Source organism: Corapipo altera, unplaced genomic scaffold (assembly GCF_003945725.1).
Source record: "Corapipo altera isolate COAL_440 unplaced genomic scaffold, ASM394572v1 59, whole genome shotgun sequence".
In the NCBI taxonomy this organism is placed as follows: domain Eukaryota; kingdom Metazoa; phylum Chordata; class Aves; order Passeriformes; family Pipridae; genus Corapipo; species Corapipo altera.
Window position 1 is genome coordinate 6,473,036 of NW_020884917.1, and position 16,159 is coordinate 6,489,194.

The 16,159-nt window shown below is 40.0% G+C and overlaps 1 protein-coding gene across 1 annotated transcript in view; it reads left to right on the forward strand.

Moving 5' to 3' along the window:
• The window catches only part of ITGA9 (integrin subunit alpha 9), a 215,333-nt gene that overhangs the window by 138,514 nt on the left and 60,660 nt on the right, over positions 1-16,159 (forward strand). The window contains exon 18 of the mRNA XM_027655964.1: positions 2,023-2,173. Coding sequence (XP_027511765.1) covers positions 2,023-2,173 — 151 coding nt within the window. The remainder of the gene's footprint in view (positions 1-2,022; positions 2,174-16,159) is intronic.

The window sequence follows — 16,159 nt, forward strand, 5'->3', positions numbered from 1 at the left end:
TGCTCATTAAGTTTGAAAGTGATTGCAAGAAGTGAGGTTATAAAGTTCATGAGAAATAATTCACAGTATTAAATTGTTACTTTATTTCTTTACTTCCAAATATGGACTTTTGATTATTAGAAAATCCCAGCAGATTGGTTAACATCTTCATAATTTTTCTGTCAACAGTAAATTTTCAGAACCAACAGAAATTGGCGTGAAAATGTTAAATGCTTCCAAGTAATCTCATGTAGATGAGCTATTAATTTGGTATATAAGGAGCAACAACTCAAATTATTTGGACCTCTCAAACTAGTTTTACATTTGATCCTGCACTGCACACTTTTGCAAATCTTTATTTGCATTTGATAATTGACTATGAGAATAAACTATAATGTTTTGAAAGCAAAGTGTCCAATTATCAATAGGATTGGTCAATGTCTGCAAGTGTGAGAAAGCAGACATATTTCCTGGATACTTATATCTGCCTCATGAGAAAGTGTTATTGAACTGTAAGCCATAATTTTGGTCTTAATAAATGAAGATTATCATTAATGAAGTAAGTAGGTAAACAAATATGCTACAAATGTTGTCTGCATTACATGGAAAAGTTACGCTCACAATCCACAGCCATCAGCTTTAAAGCCTGAGTCTAGACCATCTTCCTCTGCATTTCTCATTCACCAGAACCCATGGCTGCTTTGGTAGGTACTCAAAAACCCACATTTAGAAACTTCTTGGCAAATGCAGACAAGTGGAGCCCAGCAGGCTCTGCCTTTGGCCATCTGGTATGGCTATGGTTGGTAGAAGATGCTGAACGGTTTATAAGTGCCACATTTCCAGAAACTCCACTTTTATGCAAATGCTCTGGCTGCAGTACCCCAAACAAGGCTGGCAGAGGAGGGCTGACAGTAATGGAGGGACAAGGCTACCTTGAAACACAGCTCATGTCCTCCACACCAGCCATCTTCAGAGAGTTGCTGATAAGCAGAGGAGCAGCATGTGCTAATGTGTGTGTTGCCAGCACAGCCATTCCTTTATGAAAATTGAGTGAATGAAATGTGGTTCCTTCATACTTTTGGGATGACTGTACCCTAGAAGAAGTAATGGAGAGCATCTCCCTGCTGTGCAGCTGGAGGTCTTCACCCTTTTCTGACTAGCCACTCAGTGTTTTCTCTGTGACACTGTCTCTCTTTCTCCAGAATGTATGAATGGTCTTAGATTCCAGTTATGATAACTGTAGCAAATTTTGTATTTGGCTATTTTTGCTAATTTTTACATAAATACCTGGTATATCATATCATATTATCTTTTACTTTACTGTCACATCCAAGACCTGCAGTTCTGTGCATTGATACTGTATTTTCTTGTGATTTATCTTTAGCCTTTATTCCTACTTGTTAGCTCATCTTCTGGACAGCCTAGAAAGATTAAATAACAAATAATAAATGTATGATGAATATTTATATTTCCCTCTATGTGTGCATGTCTGTGTTTGTTCATAATCTGTGATGCCATATTGCAATAATGTAATTCGCGATGTATAGCAGTTAGTTTAATTGAACCATCCCCTTGGTATTCCCCTTGTAGAAGGTGACTCCACCATAAACATCTGAAGAAAGATTAGTCACATTTATTGAACATTTGTTGAAATTTCTACACATTCTTTTCATTTACACCAGTTTCTGGGTTTTATTTGATCCTCATTTCCATTTTTTCTGTCCATAGCATAACTCAAAGAAGATTTTTCACAGGGTTGCTAGAATGTTACAATAAATATGAACCTTTGAAAGACAAACTTGTGTATTTGAATGCAGGCATATTATCTTGTTACATTTTCTCTGTTCACTTACTTTACAGTTTTCAACTAATTTGTTATCACTAAAAATAGGTCATGTGAAATAGTTCCACATGAGGATCACAGGGTTTTCTTACAGTTCCAAAAGACTGTGTCAGAACCAGGAGTCAGGAGCTGTTCATTCCCAGTATGGCGTATGTGAAAGTTGACCGGAGTTAAACCAGTGTAACTGTTTCTGCCTACAGTGTTGATGACAGAACTGCCTACCTGGCCCTGGGAGCAGTGAGGAACATTTCGCTTAACATTTTCATCTCTAACATTGGGGATGATGCCTATGACACCAATGTTTTCTTCAATTTTTCTGGGGAGCTCTTCTTCATCAAAATGTGGCAAAAGGTAAGAAAGGCCAGTCTCACTGTGAACAATTCTTTTAACTTTAAGCCAATTTAATTACAAGATGTACGTACAGGGGGTGACCTGGTGCACACTACTGAGTCATTTGGAGGTTGATTTTGGTTATGCTGGACTTGAATTTCTTTCAGGCTATTTAATGAGATTTTTTCTTGTATGGGTTTGATGTGTGTAGATTACACCCTTTGTATTTCTGTAGAAGACACATTCCTGTTATTTGTGGTGCGCTAATGAAAGACAGTTTGTTTGAGGTATTAAGAGGTGGAGGGAGACTGGTTTGGAAACTGCTAAGATGCCAAATGGCACTGAAATACAAAGAGTACCTCTAGGCTGAGTGATACCACACTGCACTCAGCAGTCCCGGTCATCTCCTGAACTGGGCTCCTAGACTTACTCCTTGTTGAAACCAAGATACAAGCCTGTTCTTTGCTCATGTCCTGGTACAAGTTTGGATTGTGGCCAGGGCACACCACTAGATCGGAGGTCAAGAGTGCTTTTAATTTCACCCACATGGAGTGAAGTGATTTTGAGTTTTAGTCTGTTTTCATTTAGATTGAAATACTTGGATGTTTTCATTAGCGGAAGTTCGTTGTAAGATAAAGGTGTTCTTATACAAGCTTTTTGCAAAAAACTACTGGCTGTGATAGCTGTCTGAGCAGGAATAATGTGAAAATAATTGTGCAAAATGGGAGCTGTACATTCTGTCTGTTTGTTCCTCCTTTTCACAGTCATTTATTTCGTTGCTGGAGCTTTGCTTAGCTGTGCAAAACACAATAAGAACAATATTTAAAACAGCAATACAACTGTTGTGAACTATAGGATTTATTTGGTCCATTGAACCAATGAAATTGTGCCATTATTTGTCCTGTTTTGTTATAGGTGTAAATTATTATAAACCTCTTAACTCACTGTATAATTAAAAAAAACATATAATTTCTTATACATGTTAATTCTTTTAGTGTTCAATTTTGACTACACAGTTGCAAGCCTCAGAGAATTATCTTTTTATTATGAGCTTCATTTTCAGACATTATGTGCTGCAAGTGTGCAATTTATCAGGAGGAAAAAGGCAGGGGATAAAACAGAAATGCCTTATGCCAATGCACAACTTCTCCTTAATGGAAATTTTATATGAAGATTTTCAGGGTCTGGCACAGCTCCTGCTGAAGTCAGTGGGAGAGTTTCCATTCCTTTGCACTGGAAAAAAAACAAAGCTTGACGCGTGCTCTTTTAAAAGATTGCTGTAGTCATTTTTTTTTTCTTCTGTGCTTACATTTTAAATATTTTACACACACTGATTAACTGGAACACAGTTCCAGTTGTGTGGATGAATACAGTCACGTAAGATGTACTTTCTGTAGAGTTTTAGAGGGCAGCTTATGCTATAGCAAAGCCTGTTTACAGTGAATCCTGACCTACCTGGTGGTGTACCACCCAAGGTGGTATTTCACCATGGCTGGGCACCAGCAGAGGTCCTGGCTTCTGTCCAGGTGAGGAAGAGAAAAGGAAATCCAAAGTCCTGAACTTATGATACTTCTTCAAGGGGTGTAGAAGGACTCCCTGAGCCACAGGCAGCAGTTGCCCATCTATTTCAGTCCCTGCATGGCCCACCAGGCAAGCTGCTGCTCTCTGCACATTTTCAGGAGCTTCACAGAGCTGGGAGCCACTGCCATGGTTGCAGTAGTGCCAAGTAATGGGAGAGGGCTTTGGAAAAGGGATTCATCTGCCTCTGTTGCTGAGATCTAACCACCACCATCTAGACTGTTATCTTGATAAACTGCATTACTAGAAGAAAGGTAAAAACCCTTCACAGAGGGTAGAGCCCAGTATACAGTGAGCTCAATACGCTTGATCTTGGATGTGCTTAGTTAAAGGTTATGCTGTCCCTATGGAAAAATCACCAGTGCCTTTCCTGTGTCCCAGCGTCTCTCTCCATTATCAAGTTTTGCACTTAAACTCAGTGGACAGAGACTTGCCAATGTTTGAGGTGAGAAATCTGTGGGAGAGGGTTCGTCTCCTGTGTTCTTAGGATGAAGCTTAAAATTGTCCAACCTTTGATATCTTCTACAAAAGACTTAAATAAGAATTTATTTGCACAGCTTTCAGTGGCTTTCGTTACAACAAGAAATGGGGGTTTGTTTTTGTTGAAACTTGAAACTTAAAGTTTATTGAGTTTCTGGTATGAAAGGTCAGTTCCCTTTTCAGAAGTTTCTTTTAGTGACTTTTAAAACAGGCAGCTGTCAGAAGATAAATGACACCCTGAGAGGAAAATCCAACAGAATTTTAAACAAATATATATGTATCTTTATAGTATATATAAACATATATATTATATATGCATGTGTATATATGTATGTATTTGCATTGCTTAGTCCTGTGGGATGTTATAGTCATAGTGCTCTGTGGCTGGAAATAGTGCCAATTGCTCTCTTTCACCTGATTGTTTGGATTTCTCCTGTGAACCTGATAAGATAAAAACAAAACCCTCTTTAATTAATCTTATTAAGCACAAGACATGGTCCTGTAGGCATACTTAAGTTGTAGCCTCTCTGAAGTCAACCACAGTTTTGCTATAGAAAGACTTAAAAAAATCAGCTGCACAGTCAAAAATGTGAGTAAAGATGTGAAGAGTGTTTAGCTGAAAATCCGAGGGGGGGGCAGTGCTTCTTAAGAAATCACAAACTTTCCTTTCCCTGGGTTTAACATTAGTCTGTGTTCCTTTTAGCAGAAGCAGGTGCATTAAACCCTGTCTGAAGGCGGCTCCAAATCTGGTTGTGGTTTCTTTTTTTTTGTGAGAGAGCTTCCTGTGGCATTTCATCAAAACCAGAGGTATTGAGCACAGCAGGGAAGACGAGGGAGAATTTGTGAGAGAGCTTCCTGTGGCATTTCATCAAAACCAGAGGTATTGAGCACAACAGGGAAGACGAGGGAGAAGCATTTCAGCTGGCTTCATTGCAGGCTCTGAGGGCAAGCAGGGGACCTTCTCTTCATTGCAACCCCGCACCCAGTCAGGCTGCAGGGGATGCCAAGCCCAGCGCATTCCCAGCCAGCAGCACTTTTGCAGCCTGTGTTTGGGAGGAGGCCAGAAAACTTGCACTTGACTTTTGGCCATAACAATCTGCAGACACAGTGCTTTCCACTGAGCAAGGGAAAAGGAGGAGTGAACTAAAAAGCTGCTCTATAAAGTAGTGTGGCACCTCTTAAAGCCTTACAGTGAATTGCTAAGCTTTCCTTTTAAAAACAGGAGATATATATGTTAAATAAGCCTGTTTCAATATCCCAGTGCTGTAGGTAATGGATTATGCCTCTACATTTCAGCATTGTTCCTGGGTTACAAGGTATTTATGATGTCATAAGGTTTTTCCAGGAAAATATCCTAATGCACACTGTGTTTGAGTTTCTGAAAGACCAAAACCCCCAAATCTGTGTGTGTTTGCAAAAGGCATTTCCTGGGGTTTCAGATTTGGCTTTGGTTGTTGCGAATTGTATGTTGAGCTAAGGTTTTTTAATTCCAGGAAAATGCCCAGTGCCAAGCTCATTATTATTGTTGTTACTTAATGTTATTATTTACACTTGAAAATTACTACCAGTGAAGGACGGAAGAGCAGGAAAGCAGGGTAAGGCTGGATTTTATTGGTTGTATTTTCTAATCCAGTTTGGTTTTAATTGTGAGTTTGGGGTTTTTTTCAATTATTTGTGAGGTTTTTAATTTACTTTTTCATCAAACTATGCGTAGTTGATGACACTTGAATTTATTTTCTGAATTCGTTATGAATTTAAGCATTTCTTAATATATATCATCTTGTAACACTAAGATCAAATAGCTGTGTTGCAGTTGAATACACCAATATTCATTATAATTGAAGCCTTATACACAAAAGATTGTCTTACAGTATATGTGGGCATATATTATCCAAAAGATAAGTGCCATTTATCTTTTGTTTCTGCTTTTAATTTTCGGTGTTTTGAAGATATGTTTTTGTTGTAGAATAAAAATGCATATAATTATATTGGGTTTGTGTAGCAAGGTTCTGGTAGTAGGTGGGGCTATAGGAGTGGCTTCTGTCAGAAGCTGCTGGAAAGCTTCCCCAATTTTCTCAGAGAGCGAATGCCAGCCGGCTCCAAGACAGACGCACTGCTCGCCAAGGCTGAGCCAGTCAGAGGTGGTAGTAACACCTCTGTATTAATGTATTTAAGAAAGAAAAGAAGTTATTGTGCAAATGTAGTTGTGGCCAGAGAAGAGAGGTGTAAGAATATGTGAGGGAAACAACTATGCAGACACCAAGGTCAGCAAAGAAGGAAGGGGAGGAGGTGATCCAAGCAGCAGAGCTGAGATTCCCCTGCAGCCCATGATGAACATGGTGAAGGAGGTTGTCCTCCTGCAACCCGTGGAGGTCCAGGGGAGTGCAGAGATCCACCTCTAGCCTGTAGAGGAGCCCCACGTCAGAGCAGGTGGATGCCCAAAAGAAATCTGTGAACTCATGGGAAGTCCATGCTGGGGCAGGCTCCTGGCAGGGACCTGCAGACTCATGGAGAAAGCAGCCCATGCTAGAGCACATTTCCTGGTAGGACTTGTGACCCTTTTGGGGACCTGCACTGGAGCAGCCTGTTCTTGAAGGAAGGGACTCCCATGGAAGGGATCTACACTGGAGCAGTTCTTGAAGAACTGTCTCCTGTTGGAGGGATCCCATACTGGAGCAGAAGAAGGGCTCCTCTACCTGAAGAGGACAGAACAGCAGAAACAATGTGATGAACTGAATGTAACCCCCATTTTCTGTCTCCCTGTGCCTCTCCAGGCGAAGGAGGTAGAGCCCAGGAAGGAGGGAGGGGTGGGAGAAAGGTTTTGTTAACATTTGTTTCACTTCTCGTTATTCTGCTCTGATTTTGATTGGTAATAAATTCAGTTAATTTCCCCGAGTTGAGTCTGGTTTCCTGTGATAGTAATCGATGAGTGATCTCTCCTTGTCCTTGTCTCATGGACCTTACATTATTTTCTCTCCCCTGTCCAGTTTAGAAGGGCAGTGATAGAGTGGCTTTGGTGGGCACCTGTCATTCAGCCAGGGTCAAACCACCACAGTAATTACCGTAATAATTAAAAAACAATCTCTCTGTTAATATGCATTCAACCACGATTTAGTAGTGTGAGATATGTGTGTGCGTGAGCACGTGTATACATCTATCTGCAGTGAGATGAAGGAGTTCATCTAGCCAGCTTGCTTCCCAGTTATTTTGTTCCTATTTACTAGTCCTGTTGTTGAATGCAAAAGACTGTTGCCCACATCATGCCAGGAAATATCTCATGCCTTTGGAAGGGAGAGCTTTATGTATCTTGAAATAAATGAAAACATTATTTCAAATGATGACAACAAAATAAGTTTTTTTCCAAGATGGCTGCCTAGCTCAGTAGCTTGGGAAGGTGTCTAGTAAATCAGCTGAGTGGATTAGGAGTGGCAGTGAAATTTTTCTGCTCTCCTGCTGTCTATTGTAGGAAGCGAACAAGAGGAAGGGGTGCTTCACACCATGTATGGTTTGTGCAACTCATGACACTGGTCCTTGAAAATAAGAATATGAAATTATTTGCATGATTAGTGTTTGTGGTAAAACTGATGCCATATTTTCCAATATTGAGATGGAAAACTCATGCGGAAGTAAGTTGTGTCTATAAAAACAAATACCTGATGTAAAGAGACTGTGTTTGGGTTGAATTATTGGTGTTTCCAGTTGTGTTGGCTCTGATTCAAGACTTTTAAGTCTTAGCTTTGTTATTACTCCCTTTAATTTTTGTCCTTTTTTGTTTGTTTTTTTGGTGAGGCTGCAACAATGAAGCTATCCATATGTCTTTATAAGGCAAGGAGTATAGCAACAGGACCAACATATATTTTGGAAATATCTGCAAGGTCAGATATCTGCAAAGGTACCTGATGTAGCTTACCTGCTCTGATACAATCATGAAAGTTTTAAGCAAGGAATTATTTGTCTTTCTATTCCAAGGAATAATTACATTTTTCCACTATAGAAAGTACTTAGAATCATAGAGTCATTAAAGTTGGAAAAGACCTTCAAGATCGAGTCCAACCTTTGACTGAACACTATCATGTCAACTAAACAATAGCACTAACTGCCACATCCAGTAGTTTCTTGAACACTTCAGGGATGATGACTCTCCCACTTCCCTGGGCAGCCCATCCAATGCTTATCCACCCTTTCAGTGAAGAGATTCTTCCTGATGTCCAACCTGAACCTCCCCTGGCACAACTTGAGGCTATTTCTTCTTGTCTTGTCTGTAGTTGCCTTGGAGAAGAAGCTGACCCTCACCTTGCTACAACCTACTTTCAGATAGTTGTAGAGAGCAATAAGGTCTCTCCTGAGCCTCCTTTTCTCCAGGCTAAACAATCCCAGCTCTCTCAACTGCACCTTATATGACTTATTCTCTAGACCCTTCACCAGCTTCGCTACCCTTCTCTGGACATGCTCCAGTACCTCAAAGGCACTTGTATCTTAATAGGAGTTATGACCCTGATTCTTTAGTGAGGATTATAAAGGACAGGTAAAAACTGAATCAGTGGAATGGCTTTTGTTTGGTTTTATAAAACATGAATTCATACAGGCTTAGAATGCTAGTTATTTCTTCATGATAAAAGACATTAATTATATTAAGCTATTCAGTCAGTAACTTGAGTTTGTAAAACTTTCTTATATTCCAAGCTTGATGCTTCACTAGTTTATATTTTTAATTGTTTTTTAATTGTGGAGTGTCAGTAACTGCTCCATCCTACCAGCAGGCAGCACTTTTGTTCTCACTTTTCTTGGTTCTCTAAAGAAGAGAAGTGACACAGCAAACAAGAAGGACCACTTTCAAGAGACAAATTATAATAATACAGTCTTAAGTGAAGTTGTCTTGTTAGAAGTATCTCGTCATTGCTTAGCATCCTTTAAAGGAAGGAAGGATGAAAGAGGAAGTCAATTTGCAAGAGGGAGAAACCAGAGAGGGATTCAAGTGCAAGTGACCACAACCTGTTCAAGGTGAGTTTTGCTTAAATACTGCAAGGGACAGAGGATTTCATCTGAATTCTTCCCATGAAAAGAATGCTCTTTCTTTTTTGGTAGAAAATGAATGAACTGACTTTGGAGCTGGTACTGACCTTCTTCCAACATTTCCTCTATCGTTCTTCCATGGAAGCAGACAATTCCCATCTTGAAGCCACTTCCAGCCCAAGACAAGTGTTAAGAGCAAGGAGGAGTGCTGGCAGAAAGTGATTGAGAAAAGCTCTCCAGCCCTTATGTGCTCCTCCAAAGCCTCAGACAGCAAAATGCCCAGAAAATGGCATGACAAGTGTCTTCCTTGAGAGGTTTCCAGTGCCTACAGTCAAGATAGATGCTGGCCTCCTTGCAGCTTTTCAGCACAGATGATTCCTCTTGTGTGGGATCTAGAAAACATTAGAGGCTCATAAAGATGGGAGGAAAAAGGTTGAGTGAGCTTTCTGACCCTGGGAAGACATTTGGTTTGGGTTATGTTCAGAGGCTAGAGAGGCCTCCAGGAGCCTGCGTTTATCCTGACAGGACCAGCAGCCCCCTGCACTCTGAAAAGAGGCATGAGTGTCAAGCCTGAGCTAATGAAACTTCCCTGGGGTGTGAAGGTATCTGCAGAGCCCTAGCATGAGTTCCCAGACTGATGGTGTCAGCTGAGATGTTACCTCTCAGGTAGTAATTGCTGCTGTGGAAGTGGGCTGACCTCAGAAATACAAACTTGTCATTAAGAGACAGATTCCAGAAAATACAGATTTACTCTGATGAGAATTATTTTCCTCTATGACTGCTTTTGTCCCACTGTCTGTGGAAGGAATATATAAGGCTCTCTATTCCAAATTTTTATGAGACATATTACAGACATTACAGGGAAAGTCTGCTGTCTCCAGCCATTACTCACCTGGTCAACTCCACTGGAGATACTGGTTATCCACAACCATAAAATAGGCAACTGTTCTGTACTTGGGGGATGCTATCAGTTTGTCCCAAATTAAAAGCTCTATGCGACTTAGTCATATGGCTCACTGTGTCCACATTTAAATGGCATTCCTTATGTTATTAATAGCACCCAGGTTGTGCACCAGTGGATGAGTGTTGTTGTGTGGGTAGTTGCAAGTCTGACCTTTAAGCTCCCGTTCTGCTGGCAGAGTATGTGTAACTGTACATTAACACATATGGAAAAGGGTCATAGAGTCAGGCCTAGCCAAGCAACATAGTTGAAATGTGGCCAACCTCACAATCAGTGAGGGTTAGCTGACCTAACAGCTCAGTGGGGACAGTGTATCTTGGTGATGTTCCCTGGATTATTTCCTATATGTTGAAAAAAATAATTTCAGCTGTTGTCAGCAAGTAGGGAAAAGAAAGATTTAGCTGGTGTAGTACAGTGAAAATTGATAAAGTCTAATTGGTCTGTTAAAATGGGAACTAATGTGTCAGCAAAGGAGGTGGAACTTCTCAGGGTGGCACCTTATTCCTTATGGTTTCACCCCCTTCCCTACAGGTCCCTTAAAAGATGAAAGAAGCTTTGTTGGTTGGTTCTGAAACTTGTTTTGGGGTTTAATCAGTTGAGCTGAGTGAACAATTTCTGTTGCCTCTTCAGCTTCTGAGGTACTGTGCTCTAGAAATTTGCTGCACTAGCTTTTCGTCAGTTGAGATAAATGTTTATGTGAGAGTGTGTTGGGAATATCCAGTAAATAGAAAAGCTTTTGTCTTTCCTTTTTTGCTCAAAGATTTGCCGTGTTGACTGGGATCAGTGAGCTCATGATCTGTAGATAACTTCCATTGAGGAAGGAGAGGGAAGAGGCAAGAGGCTTTAATTAATTATATAGAAAGAGTTGTTTTCACAAAATAAGGAGCAAATCCAAGATGTTTGAAGCCTGACTTGTTGGGTTTGGGGTGGAGTGTGCCTACAGCATTTACTAATGAGGTCATGGAATAGGACAGGAAATTTCTTCCTAAAGAAAACTTTTTTTTCCTCTCTAGTTCTTTTTATGAAACAACTGTTGAGGTTCCCCAGTGCCCTTTCAAATTTATTTTCTCTTAATGAATTAAAGGATCAATTCATTAGCAGAATACAGAATGCCCCACTGCCCCACATCTTCATATGCACATTTGGTTGTGTGCACGTCAGCATACTCAGGTATGTGGTTTTGCTCACTCGTTAAGCACTGGGATGACAAGGGTCTTTGCTGGTGAAACAGCAATTTGTAGAATTTATGAAGTGTAATATTTGCTGATTTGGTTTGCTAGGGGAATATCTATGTGTTGAAAAGTAAAGGAAAACTTTCAGTCTCTGTGACGCTTTTAAAAACAGACCTATGCAATGCACACACAAAATCTTTTTGTTTCATTGTATAATTTGATTTGATATCCAATATTCTTCAATCATTGCATTCAAGACGTTAGATAGATGCTAGTTTCATGACAATGTCTAGCTGAGCAAGTCTGTATTGAGTCTAGGAAATCTAGGAATAGCAGGTAATGAATAACAATAATTTTCACATTATAGTTGCTATTGATGCTGATTTATCATTGACTTGGCCTTCACATTATTCACATTGTTACTTCGCATTCCACCTGTGTTTGGAAATTATTTACAATAGATGAGATGTGTGAAGCTGAAGATCCAGAACTGTTACGTTAAAGAGTAAAGCCATTTTAATTTCTTTCCATCATGAACATCTTTTTCCTCCTTATGAGTGATTCCATTACATACTTTGCTTTGGCTAGCGGAGAACTGTACACAGAAGAGTTTCTGAACACAAGGTGTTTGCTTGAAGTTGCCAAGTAATCTGTGTTTCTAAAAAATGGAATAAAACTCATGGGATTTTCACTCTGAGAGCAGAAACTCCTTGAAATGCACATGAGAATTTTTCCTGGACCCGTTGTTGCTTTTAAAGCTATGGCCACCTGTGCCAACCACTGCAGTCCATCTTCAAAGCTACTATCAGTAACAGGATTTTTTTTTTCCCAGCTTGGAATGTACACTCATAACTCATGAGAGGCCTTGTGGCCCTCCCAGGTGGCCTGGTGCCACTACCGTGTGTCACAGCCACTGCCTGAGAAGCTGGCCTCAGAGAAGCAGTGCATCCCAACACTGTGCACAGTTCTCCCTGTCTAATCCCTGGCTGTGCAGTGTTGAGAAAGTTGGGCACTTATGGCTGTGGGGGTTTGAAAGCTCTGTGCATTTGGAACTCTTGAAACAGATGAGCAAAAGAGGGAACACCAAGCCCCAAAACTGCAGGCTCATTTTGTGAGATACTGAGATATCCAAATGTGAGTTGATGCTGCCTTTGGCAGTGGGCTGACGAACTTGGGGAAGGTCTGTGCCTGGCAAGGTCTTGCTCAGAAACATGGAGGAAATGCTGTCTGCTCAGCTACCAGAGAGTACTGAGACAAAGGAGACATCAGACTGCTAATTATCCGAAGAAAAACAAGGCCCAAAAGGCTTTTGAGGATGATAATCAGAGCAACTTTTAAGAGATATCTGAAGTAGATCAGACCCATCATTTCAGTCATTTCAGATGATTTTTACTTAAATTATTGTACAGTGCTGGTCAGTTTCCAGTCAGTAATACCACTAGTCCTCTTTGTGTTGTTGTAGTTTTAAAATAACCAACAAAGCACCATTTTAGAGGAAAGTGTGGTATTCATGGAATTTTGTGTTAGAAGAACCAAGCTGTATGCACATGAGGGGGCCTCCAGGATTAAACTACTTTCAGCTGTACTTGCTCTCAGCCATAGGGAAACTCAGTCTGAGCCAGACTTTTTATTTGAAAAAAATTCCTAACCTTGTATGAGTTCAGGCATCCATAATTGCACTGCACATGTGACCCACATTCTTTGGTGACCTCAGTTGCTGTGGAAAGAAAGTACATTAGTACGTTCAGGAGGTAGCTGTTAAATTAATTGGTGCATCTTCGTATCCTTGAAGCCTCAGTGAAGGCCTTTAGAGAATTGTGAGATGGGGAGAGATAAGGGTAGGAGCAAAATAAAAATTCTGCTCTCCAAACCCTAGGGAAACCCACAAGTTGTTGATAGTACAACTGAAGGGCTTAGACCGAGATTATGAAGAGTGATTGGAAGAAACCATTTCAAACATCATCAGAGAGGTGAGACTTTATTTTAGGTTCCTGACTTGGGAGGTGTTTATGTTACCCATATATAGGAAGCAGATTACCAGCTATGAGCAGACATATGTTCAATGATATCTCCCAAAAGTAAGAAGCTCTTAAATTGCAGGTCCATTCTATATAATTGCCCTGTTGTGTGGAACGAAACATCCAGATGTTCATCTAGACTGTCATTTGGGAAGGTATCCCTACTCATGAAAAGTACAAGTTGGAATTACTGAGGTATGTGTTTTAAGTCAGGATCCATGATGATAAAAAAAAACTGTACGAATTTAGAAAATTTTCCCAGTACCCAATGGTACTATCTTTGGAGCAGGCCAGAAAATTTCCAAATAACTAATGGGAGGAGTTAGTTGTAAAGTCTGTATACTGGGGAGGATATAGTAGGTAAATGCGTAATACCTAACTTTTGCGGCTTAGTGTAGCATGAAGTGGACTGAGCAAGTAGCCCTCTTTTGAGATATTTTCTTTGCATATTTGATTTAGGACTTCTGGATGAGGATACTGTTCATGATCCCCTGTGATGTCAACTGCAATGGTTCAGATATCACAGAACAAGAAAACTAGTAGCAACACAAACAGAAATAATAAGAGTGTGTGCTCTTAGAAGAAATGCAGGGTTCCCCAGTATTCACTCTTGTTGTTCTGCTTTTGTATCCTTTGGAAAACAATACAGTATCAGAAAAAAAATCCTAACAAGTTAAGCAAATTCTCAACATCTTCAAAACAAGAGTATTCTGCCAACATATTATCAAGGCTTCCAGGACATTTTCTCATCAGTTCCAAAATGCATGCGCTAGTAGCCAAGATTTACAAGGGAGATTTTTTTTTCAATCTAAACAACAACAAAAAAGTTTGAGTTTAGAGATGAGAAATATGAATTTCTGGCAAATATATTTTGTAACAAACCTTCTAACTAACCTTCTAAAAAATATACAGGTTATTTTAACAGTTCCTCAATTAAGTTTTAGTGCCTTTCACTGGTGGTTTTAATATAAAGTTCATTAAAAAATAATGGGTAATCAGAGGAGTATTTAAAAGTATGAAGTGAACTCTGTCACAGATAATCTATAGTATTCAGAGCAGTACAGAAGTTACCCTAAGTTCAGAAACTAATACAACTTTCTCTTTACTATATTGATATGATTTTATTTTAAAAATCAGCAAGAGCCATATCTGGCACATCCTTTTGCAAGTTTAGTATTGTTCTGTTGCATTTCCTTGTTGACATTTCAGATGCAGTATGTATTGGTAGCCTGTGGGCTTAGAAAAGCAGAGTGCTAGTAGGTCATAAATGAATGTTAGGATAGTTGAATTCACACCTTTCTGTGAGAGCACTGGTGAGTGCAAAATAACACAAGTGACCTGTACTTTTACGTATATTTGCTTTTCCTAATAGTCATAATTTGGTAGAAGAGTGGTCAGATAGATAAAAATGTGGTACTGGAATACCAGTGTTGAAGGGGAGTTCATGGGCTGCGAAAGATTACCTAAGGAGATGTTTTAGCCAAGGAGCTTGCAACCAAGTCATGGATAGGGTGGGAGAAAGTCATGGATATGAGGAAGTCGAGTGATGATTCTGGACTGAGGCCAAGGCCAGCGTCAGTTCAGAGGAGTTGTTCTACCTTTAGGAGAGAAAGGAATGACCCTAAGAGTGGTAAAAATAAAATCAGAATATGATTATATGAACTGCCAGATCAGGCTTGGGAAGGTTGGAGGGTTTTGGTTGGACCTAAATGAGGCAGAAAATGGTCAGGTTGTACTGGCTAATCAATAACTCATCCCATACAAACTGTGCAAGACTCACTTGGGAAAAAAACCATATGTGATCTGATTTGAAAACCATTAGTCAAGATGAAGCTGAGGAAGTTTTGGTATCCATCTTTGGGCTGTACCGTTTCATGTATGGTCACCAGTTTTGGTCATCCACACTGAGGCAGAGGGACTCAATTAGGAGCAGCATGTGGCATTGATATGTTAACATGAAGCCTTCTCCCAATGGGAGTCTCTGACCTGTGCCTGCTTTTTTTCACCAGCAGTTCTCTTGCTGTTTTTTTAAGGCATTCTCTTTTCCTTCTTCTTAAGTCTTAGATTTGGCAGTTAACCAAGGTCAAAGTAGACAATACTTAAAAAATCTTCTGAAAATGCTTGTTTCGGGAGGAGGGGGGACAAATGGCAGCTGCCTTTGAGCAGGTTCTAATAAGGGGCTTTGTGCTCCAGCTGCCTTTGTACCATGAGAATACTGGGCCATCAAATACTATTAAGGGAAGACAGGCTTTTTAAACGCCAAAATACATGCGTTGAAAGGCTTACTTGGTACAACCTGTTCTAGTTCTGACAAGCTGTCTCCTTACTGATAGCATCTCTTATGTGACCTGAAAGATGTGTGGTTCTCTTGCAGTTCAGTCATGATCTTTGTGATAGAAAATGAGCAAAATCTGAAGCTGTTTAGCTAGGTGAAGCCAGCAAAGGACACTGCCTGTGAATTATTCTAGAGTAAGATAACAATACCATAATCCAGCATCTTCTCTATGTTTTTGAAATGCTTTACTCATGTCAAAATGCTTTCTAGACCAAGCTGAATGCATTGTTTTAAGCATTCAGCTTGATCTATCTTGTTTACCTGTCTTAAAAATATTATTGTGTGAGCACCTTTCTTTCTTTTGATGGATATCTGAGTTGTTTTGGGCAGTAAGGACTTGAGTGCTTGCAGTGTGTGGGTTAGGAACAAGAATATGAGATGGCACTGCTCCTAGGCACATCCCATGTTGTCAGTCTGTAGTCAGATGTACTCTGAGCTCCCATGTTCAGC